Source organism: Bos indicus x Bos taurus, chromosome 19, assembly GCF_003369695.1.
Source record: "Bos indicus x Bos taurus breed Angus x Brahman F1 hybrid chromosome 19, Bos_hybrid_MaternalHap_v2.0, whole genome shotgun sequence".
NCBI lineage: Eukaryota > Metazoa > Chordata > Mammalia > Artiodactyla > Bovidae > Bos > Bos indicus x Bos taurus.
The window spans coordinates 32,143,997-32,162,746 of NC_040094.1; the positions used below are offsets into that span (position 1 = coordinate 32,143,997).

Here is an 18,750-nt window from a genome sequence, read left to right on the forward strand (position 1 = left end):
GTCATTCCCTTCTCCAGGGGATCTTCCCAACTCAGGGATCAAACCTGTGTTTCCTGTATTGCAGGCTGATTCTTTACTGTCTGAGTCACCAGGGAAGCCCATAGGGGCCAGATGCACATTCTTTATTTCAGATCTACACTCCTCCCCACCTCTTAAAGTTAGAGCATCAAGGAAGAAGCAGAATAGTAGGCAAAATGCATATGCATGACTTTTCAACACAGTGACCCTATTCTGCAAAAGTGCCCAACCCAGTGGCTCTAACTCTGAATTATCAAATTAGATTCCCTTGTCTTGGGCAGGGGTGAGACAGAGAAGGAAAGGTGAGAGGCATTGCTGGCAGGCAGAGGAAGAAGAAGGAGCTGTGACCAAAACTCTCAACTGAAACTACTTTCTTCATATTTGTTTAACTTAAGAGTGAAGTCATTCAGTCATGTCCTACTCTTTGCGACCCCATGGACTATAGGCTGCCAGGTTCCTCCATCCATGGGATTTTCCAGGCAAGAATACTGGAGTGGGTTGCCATGTCCTTCTCCAATTGTTTAACTTAAAGTCTTTGTTTAAATCAGGCCAAAGTCCTTTTGTATTCACATTCATAAGAGAAAACAGGCTATGTTAATAGAGTGGTTCATATGAGTTCCATCTGAGATTTCATTGCTGGTGTAATAATGACATGGGATTTCTGGTTTATTGGGAGTTTTGGGGGGTCCTGCCACTCTATTCTAGTCCTTAGAGATCCAAGATCATGTCTGCTTCATCTTTATAACCCCTAGAGTTCTAGAACACATTCTGTGCTTTATACACATTTCTGGTATTGAAACTGATAGGAAATTGAGAAATTTATAGGCAGAGGCTGAATTCCTTAAATGGGTGATTGGTAGTCCAGATTCACCCCTCCCTTCTGGAATCTAGATAGAGACCCTTGGAGGTCAGAGCACAGATGTCATCACAGGGGTCACCAAGCAGAACCACAAGTCTCCCCGAGCTCACACACGTTTCACCGGCCTCAGAGGTAGATTTACTGGGAAGGCAATGGGGGTCCCCCATCTTGCACTGGCAGTATGGGTACCTCGAGGAGCTGGGAATTCTCCAGAGTTCCAGGTGGGAAAGGGAAGCCAGGTTGTAACTGGGAAACATTTCTGTGTTGCTATTTCTGGTCAGTTGACCATGCATCTCAGAAGACTTGAATCACTCCAGGTCACAAGGGTAGCTTAGATTCAAATGGAGATCTCCCTGGCAGCTCTTGTCTCTCCCTTACATCACATCCCATCCCAGGCTCTCTCCGGGTCTCAGGGGGAGAGCAAGTCCCCTGAGAAGTATAGCCGCTGTGATCAAATTGCAAGAAAGAGGCTTGGGGGCCTGTGGTGCTGTGTTAGCCCGCTGCTCTCAAAACACAGCAGCCTGGAAGATCAGCTTCCCTGGGGATATCCTCTTTTAAATTCCACCAAAATTTTTTTCCAGAAAAATTGCTTGCATAGAGAGGGGGATGGATGAGCTTCTATATGAGCGTATTTATATCCATAGATATTCCATGCCATAGGCGGTATAAATCCCAGAGAGAAGATGTCAGCAGCTCCATGCTCAGATGGGAAACTTAAGGAAGGCTACAGTTACTAGTATTTCTTAAACATACTCAAAAAAGAAACTACACTTCCAGACACACACACACACACTCTCTCTCTCTCTCTTTTTTTCCTCTCTCTTTCTCTCCGTCTCTCTCTCCCTCGCTCAGGCCTGCAGAGGAAAAACAATCTACTCCTGTCCAACTCATCTGGGTCAGGCAGACCCTTATCCCAACTTTCACTGCAAGAAGAGTTCTCTGCCAAGTTGCCATGTATCTCTCTTCAGCTCCACAACCCTCAGGATAAAAATCTGTTTGGCTTTTTTTTTTTTTTTTTATGTGGCTCAGAATAGTTTTTTCTCTACTCAGATCATTTAGCAACATTCCTTCTTCTACCAGTCTCTCCCCTGTCAAGTACCTCCCTGTCACAGGCATCTCAAAGCTGGCCAGGGTTCTTCCAGGCCCCAGGGCATCTCTATTCCCAAATCTTCCTCCCCTTGACCTCTTTTCATTGAAGATCAGGAGCCTGGGGTTCAACCAAGGACAAGAACATGCTGGTAGGGAAAGTGGTCACTTTGTGTCACAAATAACATAATGCCACTACCCCCTATGTTCACATCTTAACCCCAGGAATCTGTATTTTCCATCACATGGCGAAGAAGAGTTAAAGAATGCATGTAGGGACCTCCCTTGCAGTCCAGTGGTTAAGACTCTGTGCTTCCAGTGCAGGGGGTGTGGGTTTGATCCCTGCTTGGGGAACTAAGTTTTCACATGCCACATGGCATGGCCGAAAAATGAAAAGTAAATTTTTTGTTTGCTTCCATATTTATTTCCTTTTAAAATGAATTATATTTGCATGCTCTTTACCTATTTTTTCTTTTTTCAAAAAAAATATTTTTAATTGAAGAATGATTGCTTTACAATATTATGTTGGCTTCCAACATACATCAACATGAATCAGCCATAGGTATACATAAGTCCCCTCCTTCCTAAACCTGCCTGCCACCTCCCATCCCATCCCAACCCTCTAGGTAAAATTATATAGCCAGTGGAAATGTACTGTATGAGGCAGAAAGCTCAAATCCAGTGCACCACGATAACCTAAAAATATTTTTTTAATATTATATAATAAAAAGATGCAGGTGGAATTAAGATTGATAATCAGCTGACCTTACCACAGGGTTTATCCAAGGTAGGCCCAGTATAATCACAAGGTCCTTAAACGTGGACGAGGGGGACAAAGGGGAGAGGGCAGAGCCATCTCACGTGAGAATAACTGGGCCCATCAAGATGACTTTGAACCTGAAGAAGCCACGAGACATAAAACATGGGCGCCCTCTAGAAGCTGGAAAGGGCAAGGAAACAGTTCTCCCCTAAATCTTCCACAAGGGAAGGTGGTCCTGATAAGACTAGAAGGTTAGCCGGGTGAGACCCACTGTGGACTTGTCACCACCAGAACTGCAAGATAATAAATCTGTGTTATATGAAATTACTCAAGGTGTAATTTATTCCAGCAAGACTAGGAGACTGAGGTCTTCTGCAGGAGCATGTGGCACAGAACCTGAGCTGCTCATGAGCTCATCCTCGGAAAACAGGCCTCCAGGGACAGGACCCTATTTCCAAGAGGAACAAGGACCCGACTGCTCTGCCTCTCTGATGTGTCAGGAGTCAGATGGTCTATTCCAGAACATCTCAGTTATGCAAACTGCTGGTCAGATCCCAAGGACCCGAGCATATGGGCAAGGCCCAAACTCAGAGCATTACAGGTTGTCCCAGGAGGTATGGTCGCATCAAGTCTTCATCTGTCACCCACTTATCTTGGAAGGGTTTTGCACTCTAAGACAATAAGCAGGCATGTATGTAAGTAACAGATGCTTACTTCGAGGCCCACATGCGTAGAACGTTGCAGATAAATTTAACCCAACGCTGTATGTGTATATAGTTTAGTTTTTATTTTCTGTGCTGCTAACAAGCAAACTTCTTCAGGTCTTGAGAGCAGGTTTCATTTACAGAGGCGCCTAGCACATCTGGCACATTCTGGATGCGCAATCCCTCGGGGTCGGATTCGAGATGGATTTGCCCCTCAGGAAGGAGGGACCCCCTCCTGGGAAAAGTCAGTCTTTCCAACCTGAACCCAAGCCCAGGTCCGACATCCCTCTGCTCCTGAGACTCTCCCTCCTTGAGCCCCGCCCAAGGGAAGGAAGCTCTTCAAAGGGCTTCCAACTCTTGCCTCTCCCCCTGGAGGGAGAGCATTGAGCCCCGGCTGGATCTGCAGCCATTCTGACTCCTAGAAAAATGAAAGGCGTTTCGTTTTCTCCGTGGACGTGTGTCCAGGTTTGATACGGGAACTGCGGGATGTTTGTTCGGTCTCTGCCTCTGCAGACGGGGAGAGAACGTGAGGACCCTGGGAACCCTGGGATCCTAGGTTATTTGTCAGAGCTCCGTGCGCCCCGGGAGCGCGGGAGCGCAAGTGTCCCCCTGGGGTGGTACACACGCACAGCCTACAGCCCCCCCGCCGTCTCCCAGGCTTCGGGCAAGGAAAGTCCGCTCCCCGGGGGTCCCCACCCTCCCACCTGGCCCGCCCCCTACGCGCCGGGCGCCGCGCCCCTCCGCTCCTCTTCTCCCCGGCTCCGCCCCCCGCCCGCGCCCCCGCATCCCGGCCTCCCACCCCCGCGCAGCCCGAATCCAGACCGGCTCCCGGGACTCCGGCGGCTGAGAGTCCCGGGCGCCGCTCGCTCCTCCTGATTGGTTGAGCTCCTGTCAGTAGTAAAAAAGGATCAGATAGCAAACTGGGGACCTTCATAAAGGCGTGGTGGGGATGCTCGAGGAGCGGGCAGCCTATGACATCAGCCGCGCACGCCTGGGATGCCCGCGGCGCCCGGCCAGACCCCGAGGAGGCGCAGGGTCCCGCCGGCCGAGAGCGCAGTAGCCCCGCTGCGGCGAGGGGGGAGGCCGCCGCTTTCCGGGGACACTGGTTTCGGTCCCTGGCTGCCGCTGTACTCCTACCCAGGGGAGCTCGAGGAGAGTTGGATGAATTCTGGGTTGTTCACTGCGGTCAGCTGAGCTCCCGGGAGCCCGTTCCTGGTGGACATCAGGGGGCGTCTGGCTAAGGGACCAGCGGCTCTCTGAGACTCAACTCAACATGACACTCCTGGGGTCTGAGCACTCTTTGCTGATTAGGACCAAGTTCAGATCAGGTAGGGCGAAGACACTGAGCGTTCCTTCTTCAGCTCTTCCTCCTCTTCTACGTCTCAGCTGCACACTGCTTCCAGTGCGCGTTTCAGAGCCCGCCTTGGCTCCTGCACCTCTGTCCCCCAGAAGCACATTTGGGAAGTCAAGAATTTTATGAGCCTGGGTGGTGGGGCGTGGGGGGGGGGTGGCTTTCATGTCTTCTGTTGTCAATGCTTTGAGCCGCAGAGTGTGGTTTGGTTTGTGAGAAGGCCAATCCCTTTATTTTTGTTTCTGTATCTGTGTCTAGAAAAAAAAAAAAAAATTAGTTGTGGGGGGAGGGTGCATCCCAAAAGGAATAACCTTGAAAATGAGCTCATGGGGATTTCAGGTTTGAGAGCTGAGAACTGTGAGAAGATGAACCTGGCGCTGGACATTACATACAGGAGCCACTTCAAATGTAGCTAATCCAAACAAATGTATTTCCCAAAAAAAGTCACTTGGGGAAAGTAAAAATAGCAAATTTGGAGCGCACCAAGTATTCAAAATGACATCACTGTAGGGAAAAAAAAAAGTCTAGTGCCACAAATATTTTTTCCCAAACCATCTGATATTTATAAATGGAGACTTTCCCCCCAAATTTCTGTCCCAATAGAGAAACTTCTCCGCGGACACTGAGGGAAGGTGAGTGGGGAAGGAGACGGGGCCTTTAACTGCCCTGCAAACAGGCCGCTGCGTGTACTTGCCCCTGGAAGATATTGGTGTGCGGGTCTGCACGCCGAGACAGGGACAGTTCTTCAGTTCTTTGTCAGCAGCTCTGTGTAGAATATTGGTTTTAGAAAAGTGGTGACAAACCGCTCAATAAATGGTACAGCTTCTACCTAGAAGATGCCATGTCTGCATGCTCAGTCGCTGCAGTCGTGACTGACTTTGCAACCCTGTGGACTGTATCGCGCCAGGCTCCTGTGTCCATGCGATTCTCCAGGCAAGAATACTGGAAAGGGTTGCCATGCCCTCCTCCCCGGGAATCTTCCTGACCCAGGGATGGACCCCGCACCTCCTGCATTGGGAGGCCCGGGTTCTTTACCACTACTGCCACCTGGGAAGCCCAGAAGATGCTGTGAGTTACTTTAAACTGTGGTGTGAACATTGCCCATAACAGGTGTTATAAGGATGCTGGCATAGTTTGCTAAGTTTTCCATAGCCTTTCTACATGGGACCACTCAGCATGTCACTTGGAAGGAGGTTACAAAAAATGAGAAGAGTGGATGCTGTAAAGTAGGGCCCTCTGGGACCTCCTTAGGTGCGCCTGGCTTTTAGATGTCTGTGGGATCCCATGGAGATTTTCTATGGCTCTGTACTGTCAAAGCGAGATAAAAACTTGAGAACTTGGGCTCAAGACAAAGCGCCCTGAAACAAGACTCAGCGCCCTGAAGATCCGGGGCGAGTCTGTGAGGCACTACGTTCTGCAGCGGAGTAATCCATCCTTTCCGTGGTGAGGTGAGGTGCTTGGTCCGTTAATCCACTAGAGACACAGAGACACGGCCACCACTTCGCAATTTGGTCAGGACCGCAGGGCAACACTGCCACCTTTCTGAAGAACAGAGGATGTGAGTTTGTTCTGTGAGAAGCTCCACACATTTCCGATGCGCCCTCACCAGTTCCCTGTAGGGCCAGGGGAGGGCCTGGTTTGTCTCTGGATGGATTTGGGAATGTACTTGATAGTGGAATTTCGAAACAGGCTTGTCAAGCGATGCTTCCTTCAGCTGCAGTGCAGAGGAGAGGCGGACGGTTCTCCCAATTCCTGCCTTGGTGGGCTGGTGGAGTCCTGTGTCTCCCAGGCAGATCTTGCAGACCTGGACCCTGGAGCTTCTGAGAACTCCAATGGCAGCCTCACTTTTGTCCTTCTTGGTTTGTTTGTTTGTTTTAACTTGGACATGCTTTTGTGTCACAGAAAGAGTTGCTTTGGGAAAACGTGCTATCAAAGCAGACAAAGGCAGGCTTAATCTTCTACTTTCTATAAACAGAAACAGAGGGTCTGAAAATGGACCAAGTGTTTTGGTCATCTGAGATGTTAGGAGTTGATGATGTCTTGAAAGATAGAGAAGAAGACAAACTGAATGTAAAACTAAGTAGGCATCATTTTTCTTATGTGATTATTCTTCCTGGAGATCATTACTGCTGTAGCTGCAGGAACACAGAAGTCTGGCTGGCAGCTTGAGAGCACAAGGGCCTCTTCAAGAGTCCTCAGTTTACTTTATGGCTAACAATGGATCAAGAAGCCTCTTCTCTGTTTTGATTTCTCTCTCTCTCTCTTTCTCTCTTGTTTTCTTTTTTTTTTTTTCTACTCCTTTTCTTTCACAAACTGCTCAAAATGTAAACTTGTAAAACTCCATCTCACTGCTAATGTTTGCTTTGATAGTAGATTCTGGTGTATTTCATTTAAAATGTTTCAAAAAGCAGGAAACAATTGTTCTCTGATCATAGTAAGATGGTAGGACTGGTTTATAAGGGAGCAGATAACTGTTTCCACTCTGAAACTAACATTATGGTAACCGTTTCCAACTGACTTTCTATAAACTTTCTATAAAAGGTATTTGAGTGACCTTGTTATTGAACTATAAAGTCTGCTACCGGAGCAATACGCATGAAAGTTTACATGGACAAACATGTTTAGTGATCTAAATTCATCCTACTGGAATGCCAGACTCCCTGGATTTTTAGCAGGTACCTGTTCTTATCAGCTGTGTAACCTGAAACCTTAGATAAATTACATAATTTTCTCTGCCTCAATTTGTTTTGTTTGAATAATAAGAAGAATCATAAGATTGTTGTGACAAATGTGGTAATACAAGCAGAGCATTAAAAAGAAAATGCCTGGCACTTAGTTAGCCCACAAAAAAAAAATACTGTTCTATTATTCATATTCATTTACAGGGTGGTCCTAGGTTTGACATTTCTTCCCTGTGACTCTTGGTTGCTTCATCTGTAAATGTCTAGGCTAGGTTCGGTGATTTCTCCCACCCTTGAGAAACATTTTATGGTTCTGTGAAAATGCGAAGATTTAGAATACGTGAAACTGTGATCGGGCTGTGTGTCAGTTGGGCATACATCATAGGCAGTTTACTTACATGCAGTCATTTTAGTGTTTTTGAATTAACCACATTTTATTGTATTCCATCTTCTAGTTATGTCGATATCTGTAGTCGGTATCACTGTTGATAATTTTCCTCATTACCATAATCCTCTGCCAGGAAGACACAAGGACCCATATGTGTGCACACATGCACACACACACACACACATACACACACACACCATGCACAAAAGATCAAAAGGAGAGAGAGAGGTCCATTAGTGGGTTTCCCTTTTTAAAAACTATTGTGTTTCTTTTGCTTTGTTCTCTTTTTCTCTTCTTCCCATTCAAACAGCTCATACCAAGGTGGACTCTGGTTTCTGCCATGACCTTGACTCTATCCCCCAGAAATTTAGGGTTGTCAATATTTAGCAAATCAAAATGCAAGATCCCTAGTTGAATTTGAGATAAGCAGTGATTAATTTTTTAGCCTGTTGCAATATTAGGAGCATACTTTCACCTACACTGGACATTCTGCATTTTCTGTGGTAGCTGGGCTATAAAACTATGTATATCACCAAATTTAATTGGTCTCTTCAGATCTCTTTTTTTTTCCCATCTACAAAATAGAGGATTTGAGTGGTTCATCTTTGCAGTCAGTTTTTAAATTTTCCTGAATGAATAGCCTGAGTACTTTTGTAAAGTTTTAGTGACTATAAGCTTCATAAAAGCATCACTATGTCATTTTTTAACTGTCATATCCTTGGGGAACCAGACATAGAGTAGATGTTCAGTAAGTTTGTCTTGCGTGGATTGATGAATAATTCACACCTGCCATCTTTATAATTTGTTGGTTTCGTTCAGTCACTAAATCGTGTCTGACTCTTTTGTGACCCCACGGGCCGTAGCCCGCCAGGCTCCTCTGTCTATGGGATTTCCCAGGCAAGAATACTGGAGTAGGTTGCTATTTCCTTCTCCAGGGGATCTTCCCAACTCAGGGATAGAACCCACGTCTCCTGCTTTGGCAGGCGGGTTCTTTACCACTGAGCCACCAGGGAAGCCCTGACTTTATGATTAGCCCATTATTATCCTAAGATTATTCTGAAGGCAGTCTTTTCAATTGCTTCATATATTCAGTGTTCTTTTCGTAATTTGGAATTTTGCGAGAACTAAACACCATAGCCTGGGTAGCAAAACAACAGACATTTATTTTCTCTGGGGGCTGGAAATCCAACATTACCATCATGGTAATTTTCTGGTCGGAGTTCTCTCCCTGGCTTGCAGACGGTCGCTTTCTCACTGTGTCCTCACATGGCAGAGAGGAAGATAGGCAGACAGACAGCGAGCTCTCTGATCTCTTCTCATAGGACCCTGATCTCATCACGAGGGGCCCACTATCAAGTCCTCGTCTAAATCTAATTATTCCCAAAGGCTTCATCTCCAAGGACATCCCTGATGGTCCAGTGGTTAAGACTCCAATCTCCCAATGCAGAGGATTTTGGTTTGATTCCTGGTTGGGAAATTGGATCCTGCATGCTGCAACTGAAACCCAGCCAGCCAAATAAGTAAAATAAATAAACCAAGTCTGTAAAAAAAAAAAAAAAAATACTATCACATACGGAGGTTAGGGCTTCAGCATGTGAATGTGGTATGTGGTGGGTGGGTGGGGGGCACAGTTCAGTCCATAAGAACAGCTAAGGTCACATACTCATAGGCCCCAGGGGTTAGGATGTACACATCTGTGGGGAAGGAGACATTATTCTACCTTATGATAGTAGCGGCCACTATGTCATTCCTCACTGTAACCCCTCCACATGCCTCTGTCCTACAGACTGTACTTCAGCCCTTTTCCCTGCATATGGATTATCCAGCCTTAATCCCATTGTTGTCCACAGGGTGGTCCCCAGAAGACTCATTTCATAGTATGTTAAAGTTGTTCAGCAGGAAATCTGAGGGATGCAAGGACTTCCTTGGTGGTCCAGGCATTAAGACTTCACCTTCTAAAGCAGGGGGTTCAGGTTCGATCCCTGGTTGGGGATTTCCCTCTCAGGGAAAAAAAACAAAACATGAGACAGAAGCAATATGGTAACAAACTCAATAAAGGCTTCTAAAAAAAAATAGCTCACATCAAAACCAGAAAATGGAAAGAGGGAACAGAGTATAGTGAAAAATTAAATTGGATTTTTAATTGCAGAATTTCTGAAGACTTTACTATTTCTAATGTCAGTTATGAGCTTCTAAAAGGCAGTGATTCCCAGGCATGTTTCACCTTTATTCACACAGCACCTCAGAGGGCAAGTTTAGCTGGACAGACACATCATGGAAAATTTTTTCTGGACAGAGAGCCTCACAGTTTCTGAGCGTGATTTCTCTAACGGGGTTAATCTCTACACATAGGTCGCCGACAGGCCCTCCACACCAGCCAGGTGTAAACTCTGATGCTTTTCCTTCCCCCGCCTCACTCCTCAAACCTCTGTTATTTATTGTCACCAATGCCCCATCCCAGGAATATCCAGCAGAGGCTTATATATAATGCCTGTCCCCTAGGAGCTCACAGGCCACCTGGAAAGTGCTGAACAATGCTATATGAGAGTTACATATTTATGCATTCATTCAACAGACATGCATGAGATATCTCTTTCCTGTTGCCCTTGTAATGGAGTCTGTGTTAGGAGCTGGGAGTCTGTCTGGGGGACAGAAAAGACCTAGCCCATGTTCTCACATGGGATGTTAGAGCCAACCCTCTAATTCTCTGTGTGTGATTCCTTTAAGCTGTGCTGTCTAAAAGCCCATGTGACAACACAGTTAGCTGGATCCTAGAAGATGAGTGTATTTCAAGTCCTAAATAGGAATTTTAAATCTTTTATAAAAACTAGAGGGGGAGGACTTCCCCGATAGTCCAGTGGTTAAGAACTCGCCTTCCAATGCAGGGGGATGTAGGTTCAATCCCAAGTCAGGGAACTAAGATCCCACATGCTGCAGGGCACCACAACCAGAGTGAAGCTGGCGCGATGCAGCCAAAAATAAGTAAATAAATAAATTTTTTTAAAAAGCTAGAGGAATATTCAGTCAGGTCACCTGCCTGAGACCATTACTTTCACCTCATATACTCGGAGGCGCTTGGCTTCCCTAGCATCTTCATTACCATGGCAACACTCCCAAATTCCCCTCCACACCTAACCATCCTTATTATTATCCCTAGCTCTAACCACTACAGCAGACACTAAACTTTTTACTTGGTTATTTGTTTATTTGTCCACGAGGGCAGGAATTTTTGTTTGTTCCTTCATTTTCACTGCTTTCTTCCCTGGCACCGAAAACGGTGATGGGCATAGATTAGGCACTGTTAAAAATGCCTTGAATGAGTACATTTTATTTTCCCACCAAAGACTATTCAGAAACAATAAAAGTAAACGGGGTATGTTTTTATATATATTTTAGGCATATTGGTGTCAAGGGTAGGGGCTTAAAACTAGAACAACAAAAAAAAGAATGAGTGGATATAAATACAGAATTCTGAAAAGTAGTTGCCTCTGAAGTGGGAGACACGGGGAGAGTATATACGAATGTGGTCCAAGGGAAGAGAAAGGTTATCGTGATGCTGGTTTTAGCTTGATTGGTGGTGACATGCATGCTGATTTTTAATCAAATGAATTAAATTGAAAGATGCTTGCTTCTTGGAAGGAAAGCTATGATAAACCTAGACAGCATATTAAAAAGCAGAGATATCACTTTGCCAACACATGTCCATATAGTCAAAGCTATGGTTTTTCCAGTAGTCATGTACAGATGTGAGAGTTAGTCCATAAAGAAAGCTGAGTGCTGAATAATTGATGCTTTCAAATTGTGGTGCTGGAAAAGACTCTTGAGAGTCCCTTTGACCGCAAGGAGATCAAACCAGTCAATAGTAAAGGACATCAACCTTAAATATTCATTGGAAGGACTGATGCTAAAGCTGAAGCTCCATACTTTGGCCACCTGATGCGAAGAGCCAACTCACTGCAAAAGACCCTGATGCTGGGAAGGACTGGAGACAAAGGAGAAGAGGGCTGCAGAGGATGAAATGGTAAGATAGCATCACTGACTCAGTGGACATAAATCCGAGCAAACTCCGGGAGACAGTAAAGGACAGAGGAGCCTGGCATGCTGCAGTCCATGGAGTCGAAAAGAATCAAACACAACTTAGTGGCTGAACAACAACATTCATGGGTCAGTGATGACATTGTGACCTGTACTAAGGACAACAATGAATCCAATTTAATGTACCTGGGATCTTTGGAAAAATGAAAATGTTTTTTAAGACCATAAAGAGTGGCCTTCCTCTTTTATCTGCTACAGTGCATGATAGACACAGTAAGATTTTGTCAAATTGAACTGAACCAAATTTAATGGCTTCTGATCTAATTGAGTTGAACTGGACAATTAATAGAATTGCATGGCAGATGTCCAAGTGCTCAACTGGAGGGATAGGGTTTCATGTACCTCAGAAAAGCCGAACCTGAATAGGAGGTGTTGGAGCATAACGTGGTCTTTCATCTGCTTCATTCTCATGTAGCACGAGCTCACTGGTCCTCTATCGGATAGTGACTAGCTGTCTTGCATCTCTGCCTAGATCAGGAAGGTGAAGTCAGCAAGTGTGTTTCCCAGGTACCAGCCTTTGAAGTCTTATGCCCGCTCTCCAGTGGGTAGAACTTAGACCTATGCAGGAGCCCACACACCCACTCTCTGACTCACAATCTTGGGAAAGTCAGCTCAGCTCACTGGGTACCTGTTTCCATGCTGGCAAAATGGTTCCTGCCATTTGTGAGGGAAAGACCTTCGTAGAATTACTGAGGCTTTCTCTGCATTCCCCATGTGAGAAGGGATTATTTGATCTGGTGGCTTGTGAATTGCACAAGAGAGAGGCATGGAATGGTGAGTTCGATAGACATACATAAGATTTTTTTTAATTAGTTAATTTTGGGCTGCACTGGGTCTTTGTTGCTATGCACAGGCTTTCTCTCGTTGCAGCAAACGGAGGCTACTCTCAAGTTGTGGGGATGGGCTTCTCTTTGTGGGGGCTTCTCTTGTTGTGGAGCACAGGCTCTAGAGCGAGGCTCAGTAGTTGCGGTGCATGGTCTTAGCTACACCATGGCATGTGGAATCTTCCTGGACCAGGGATTGAACCCATGTCCCCAGCATTAGCAGGTGGATTCTTAACCACTGAACCACCATGGAAGTCCTAAATATGATTTTTAAGACATCAGCACAACCATTAGCCAAATAACAAATTTTTGCAGTCTTATGATTTAAGTACTCAGATTTTCAGCTTTATTGAGCAGAGAGCATTTGTTTAAATCAGCGATTTGCAGTCATTTCCATCCTGACATCATCCAGAATAGCTGGTAAGTCAAGCTTTACTTAACTATATTTGAATTGCTTTAAAAAAAATTTTTTTTTTCTGTCACACTGCATGGCTTGTGGGATCTTCGTTCCTTGACCAGGAATTGAGCCCACACCTTCTTCAGTGAGAGTGCAGAATCCTGACTGCTGGACCACCAGAGAATTCTCTGAATTAATATTTTTAGGTAAAAAACAAGGATCTCCAAATTTTGTTACAATAAGATGTATCATTTATTCCCAGAAATTTAGAATAAATAAAGCTGATTCCCAACTTTAATTTTTACAGAGCGTAGCAAAGTGCTCCCTGGAACCACTGAAGAAAGAATCATTTCTTTCTTTTCTCCTGTTATTTGAAGGAAGATAAATTCTCCTATTCCCCTATAGATACTACTAGAATACTTCTCTTACATTTCAGCCACTCCAGTTGATGTTTGCTGTATTCAGATACCTTAGATCATTAGAGAAAGCAATAGGATTCAAGCAGTAGAAGCAGTGGATTAAGCCACTGTAACATTGCAAAATGTATTTATTGGGTCCCCCATCTAGAACGTCAGTCATCACTGGGTATGTGTAGCAATGGTCAGTGATTACAGCCTGTCAAATTCTCAGTATGTCTTGCCTAACATCTCCATCTGAACTGCCTCTCAAGTAAGTTATCCAGCCCTCAATCTGCGTCTCTTTCCCCTTAGACTCTTAAATGGTACAAAGGCATCAGTTCTTTCTCATTAAATATAGTCCAGTAGCCCCCAGGAATGTCCCTATTCCACAGATAATGACTTGAAAATACCCCATAAGCAGCTTTTTACTTTCCTATTTCCGGGAACTCTCCTTTCAGGAAGTCATTCAATTTTGTTGTCCTCACGACTGGTTGGTCTGGCTTCTTATCCGAGGTAAAGTTCCACATGGAACTTTTTTTTTTTCCTCTCCTTTTTTTTTTTTAAATTTTATTTTATTTTTAAACTTTACATAATTGTATTAGTTTTGCCAAATAATCACATGGAACTTTTTGATACTCAGTTTTACAGAGAGTAACCGATGAGGCATAAAATGTTAGAAGAAAATTTTCTTTAAATTTATTTATTTTTCAATTGAAGGATAATTGCTTTATAGAATTGTGTTGGTTTCTGCCAAACATCAACATGAATCAGCCACAGGTATATTTATGTCCCTTCTCTCTTCAACCTTCTTCCCACCTCCCTAGAAGACAGTTTTAAATTTAGTGCCCTCCCCAAACACAGAGAAATGTCAGTAAATGTTATATATTATCTCATTTCTTGATCAAATGGCAATTAAAAAGCATTCTTTTATTTTTTGTATTTTTTAAATTTTATACAATTTTTAAGTTACTTTCCATTTATAGTTATTACAAAATGTTGACTATATCCCTCATGTTGTATAACACATCCTTGAGCCTATTTTATACCCAGCAGTTTGTACCTCTTAATCCCCTACCCCTATACTGGTCGTCTCCCTCTTCTCCACTGGAAACCACCAGTTTGTTCTCTATATATGTGAGTCTGCTTCTTTCGTTGTTATAATTTAGGTATTATGGCTTGTTGTATTTTTAAAATCCCACATGTCAGTGGTATCATACAACATTTATCTTTTTTTATATGTCTTATTTCACTTAACATAATGCCCTCCAAATCCATCCATGTTGCTGCAAGTGACAAGTTTTCATTCTTCTTTATGGTCAAGTAATATTCCACTGTGTGTAAATACCATGTCTTATTCATCTATTTATCTTTATCCAGGTGTTGATGGACACTCTGGTTATTTCTATATCTTGGCATTTATAGACAATAATATTGTGAATGTTGGGGTGTGTGTATCTTTTCAAATTAACATTTTTTTAATGTATACCCAGGAGTGGAATTGCTGAATCATTTGGTTGTTGTATTTCTAGTGTTTTGAAGAACGTCCATACTATTTTCCGCAGTGGAGGCACCAATTTATATTCCCACCAATAGTGCATGAGGGTTCCCTTTAAACAGAAACTACTTTGAAAGTTGAAATATTTTAAACTCAGCAAATTAGGGATCAAAACATACCAGAAACTACCAGAAGTGTTCAAGCATAGAATAAAGTCTAAAAAGACCCATTCTCAGTGATGATCTCCGGGTATCTAGACAATAAGTAATTTTTAATTTTTCTTATATCCTTTCTTATATTCCTATATTCCTTATTTCAAAGATCTATTCAGTGTCTCCTGCATCTTCTGTAGTCATCAGGAATAACTTGGGTGATTCATACATTAGCAGTGGGCTTTGCTTGCATGTTTATGTTTAAGCCATGGAGTCACAGGAGATAAAGATTCCTGATGGGAAGAGCTGCTGAGCCAAGTTGGCTGAATACCTGGGAGGTTGAAGGTGTTTTAAATTCCCACTAATCCAAGAGCATGTTCACATTCAAACTACAACAGAGAAAACCTGGTCCCCAGCTGAGACTGAACACTGACAATCCCTCTGGTTAATTTATGTCAGAAAATTCCAATATGTATGTTGTGATACAGACCCTGCTGTCTCATTGACCTGGGTTCAGATTGTGGCTCCTCCATTCCTGATCGTGTGAACTTGAGCATATTCTTCAAGCTCTCCTCTTATCCATCTGAGAACATGGGACCAAAAACTGCCCGCTCTGTGGAAATTTTGTGTGGCTGTAGTGAAAAGGCAAATAAAAAGTACTTGATCTAGTACAGGGATGTGCTTGCTGTTGTTCAGTTGCTAAGGTGTGTCCGACTCTGGGACCCCACGGACTGCAGCCTCCAGGCTCCCCTACCCTTCACTCTCTTCCAGAGTTTGTAAAACTCATGTCCATTGAATCAGTGATGCCATTCAACCATCCCTTCTTCTGCTGCCCCCTTCTCCTTTTGCCTTCATGTGTCTATAGACTTCAACAAAGCTAGCACTTTTATTCACAGATTAGTATTCATGATTTTATCCTTGCTGCTGCTGCTGCTAAGTCGCTTCAGTCGTGTCTGACTCTGTGCGACCCCATAGACGGCAGCCCACCAGGCTCCCCCGTCCCTGGGATTCTCCAGGCAAGAACACTGGAGTGGGTTGCCATTGCCTTCTCCTTACCTACATCCATATACTATAGGCTGTTGTACAGTATTTTTAAATACCTTTAATATTATTATAAAATATCAATTTGTTTGTAAATTACCAACCACTAGCCTCTGATGATTATGTCATAAGACTTGCTGCTAACTCTCCTCATTGCTTTCTTTTTTTAAGATATCTTTTAATGTGGACCATTTTTAAAATATTTATTTTACTTGTTTATTTATTTGTCTGTGCCGCGTCTTAGTTACAGCATATGGGATCTAGTTCCCTGACCAGGGATCGAACCCAGGCCCCCATATTGGGAGTGTGGAGTTTTAGCCACTGGATCAACAACAAAGTCCTTGGACCATTTTAATATCTTTACTGAATTTGTTACAATATTGTTTCTGTCTTATGTTTTGGTTTTTTGGGCCTGAGTCATGCGGGATCTAAGCCCCACCCCCCAGCTGGGAGTTGAACCTGCACCCTCTGCATTGGAAAATGAAGTCTTAACCACTGGACAACCAAGGAAGTCCCTCATTCCTTTTCAACCCCAGGTGGTGTTTGCAAGTAATACAGATAATCATTATCACTGCAGCATTTACAATATATTCTATAAATGTTTTATATACATACTATCACTTTCCCTCTCTTTCAAAAAAAACTTTTTGAGGAAGACATTGTTATCATTTTCATTCTCCAGACAGAGGTGGTGGTTGTTCAGCTCAGGTCTTAATGTGTTTCCGGTGAGAGCCGAATCTTGCAAGGTTACCAGTCAGCTCTAAGGATGAGCATGGCTCATGACTGTTCTTCCAGCTCCCCTGATATCCCAGATCCTCCACCTTGACAACTGAAAATGTCATTCTGTCTAAAGCTGAAACCAAGGTGGAGAGCTCTGACTACAGGGAGCAGTGCCTGGGGTTCAGACAGCAGTCTGCTAAATTATAACATCTTTTATTTTTATGGTGAATTAAACTCTCAAGTCGTTGTGCCTATATTTTCATAACAACTCTGTGAGATTGCAAAATTGGTCGTGCGGATGAGGAGACCTGAGGGTCAGGGATGTTAAGAAATTTGCCCAAGGTCACTTAGTAGATTTAGAAGCAGAGCCTGGGCTCTGGGCTCCCAGAACCAAGTTGGCCACGTGGTTCCTCTGAGGAACACACAGCCAGGGGGAAGCCATGGGGATGGTGCAGAGATGGGTGGACGCCTGGCTTTTTCAAAGCCAGTCACTCTCAACAAAATAAATGGTCCTTCTGCTTAGAGCTGTTTTAGCGGGAAGCAGCTATCTCCTCTGGCTTCAAGACAGAAAGGACTGAATTAGGAGAGGTGGAATTCAGCAAGTTCTACTGAGAGAACTGAATAGGCATAGAAACAAAGGAGACTTTGGCTTTGGTAAAGCACCACCCTCTGCAGAAGTTTCTGGTCTTAGCACATAGACTAGAACCCAGCACCATGGAACGTCCCAGAGACAGGAAATGTTCCAGCTAGAATACTGGAGTGGGTTGCCATTTCCTCCCCCAGGGGATCTTCCCAATCCAAGGATCGAACCTGCCTCTCTTACATCTCCTGCATTGGCAGGCATCTTCTTTAACCACTGTGCCACCAGGGAAGGAAATGGCAACCCACTCCAGTGTTCTTGCCTGGAGAATCCCAGGGACGGGGGAGCCTGGTGGGCTGCCATCTCTGGGGTCACACAGAGTCGGACACAACTGAAGTGACTTAGCAGTAGCAGCCACCAGGGAAGTCCTGAAATATTATTTTTGATTGTTGCAAAACCTTGTTAAAAAAAAAAAGCAGGGCCAAGATTATTTTCTAATGTGTAAAAAAATTGTAATATACCTACACTTTCTATTTTCCCTGTATCTCACAATGTTTCCCATGACAGGTGGGCACTGGCAGGTGGAAATGCGAGTTTCTTTCCTCCAGAATCCCCCACCCCCAGCATCAGCTTTCAAGGAAAGCAGGTCAAATAGCAGGTGCTGGTCCACACAGGCCCTTCCCGCCTCCCCGGGCGTGAGCGCGCTGTCCGCCTAATTCACTTGTGGCTGGAGGCCACGGAACACATAAACAGGCAGGGAAAGCCTCTGGGAGGAATCTTGATGCCCAAATGGAGCCATTTGTCTTTTGAAATGATTGTTTGAAATTGTTTATGTCAGTTGCTGAGTTGCTGTTCTGCGCTCCAGGGACCTGTTTGCGATGGAGGAAAAAATTTCCCCACGGCTGAGCGGGCAGGGCTCAGTGGGCAGTTCTGATGACAGCGTGGCCCGAGGCTGGCTGGTCCTCCCCACACAGGGAGGACTTTGGGGACACACACCACAGTCCTTTAGAGCACCCCAAGATTGATCACGTGCTCATTGCTTACTGAGTACGGCTATTAGCACATCACGTATATGTTATACGAACTGACTCCTCACAACAGTCCTAGGGGGTGGTACGTTGGCCCCCTGTCTGTCCCCCCACATTCATGGATGGAGAAATTGGAGCACCCAGCCCCAAAGGACATCTCATAAAACTCCACG

The 18,750-nt window shown here is 44.4% G+C and overlaps 1 protein-coding gene across 6 annotated transcripts in view; it reads left to right on the forward strand.

The window, feature by feature from the left end:
- Positions 1–4,254: 4,254 nt before the first annotated feature.
- MYOCD (myocardin) overlaps positions 4,255–18,750 on the forward strand; it is a 91,390-nt gene continuing 76,894 nt past the window's right edge. For 2 of the 6 annotated variants that reach the window (XM_027517347.1, XM_027517348.1), the window contains exon 1: positions 4,256–4,755. In XM_027517347.1, the coding sequence (XP_027373148.1) occupies positions 4,701–4,755 (55 nt within the window). In that variant the 5' untranslated portion in view covers positions 4,256–4,700. Of the gene's footprint in view, positions 4,756–18,750 lie in introns of all 6 variants that reach the window. The other 4 variants (XM_027517345.1, XM_027517346.1, XM_027517350.1 and 1 more) reach the window with 3 other exon arrangements.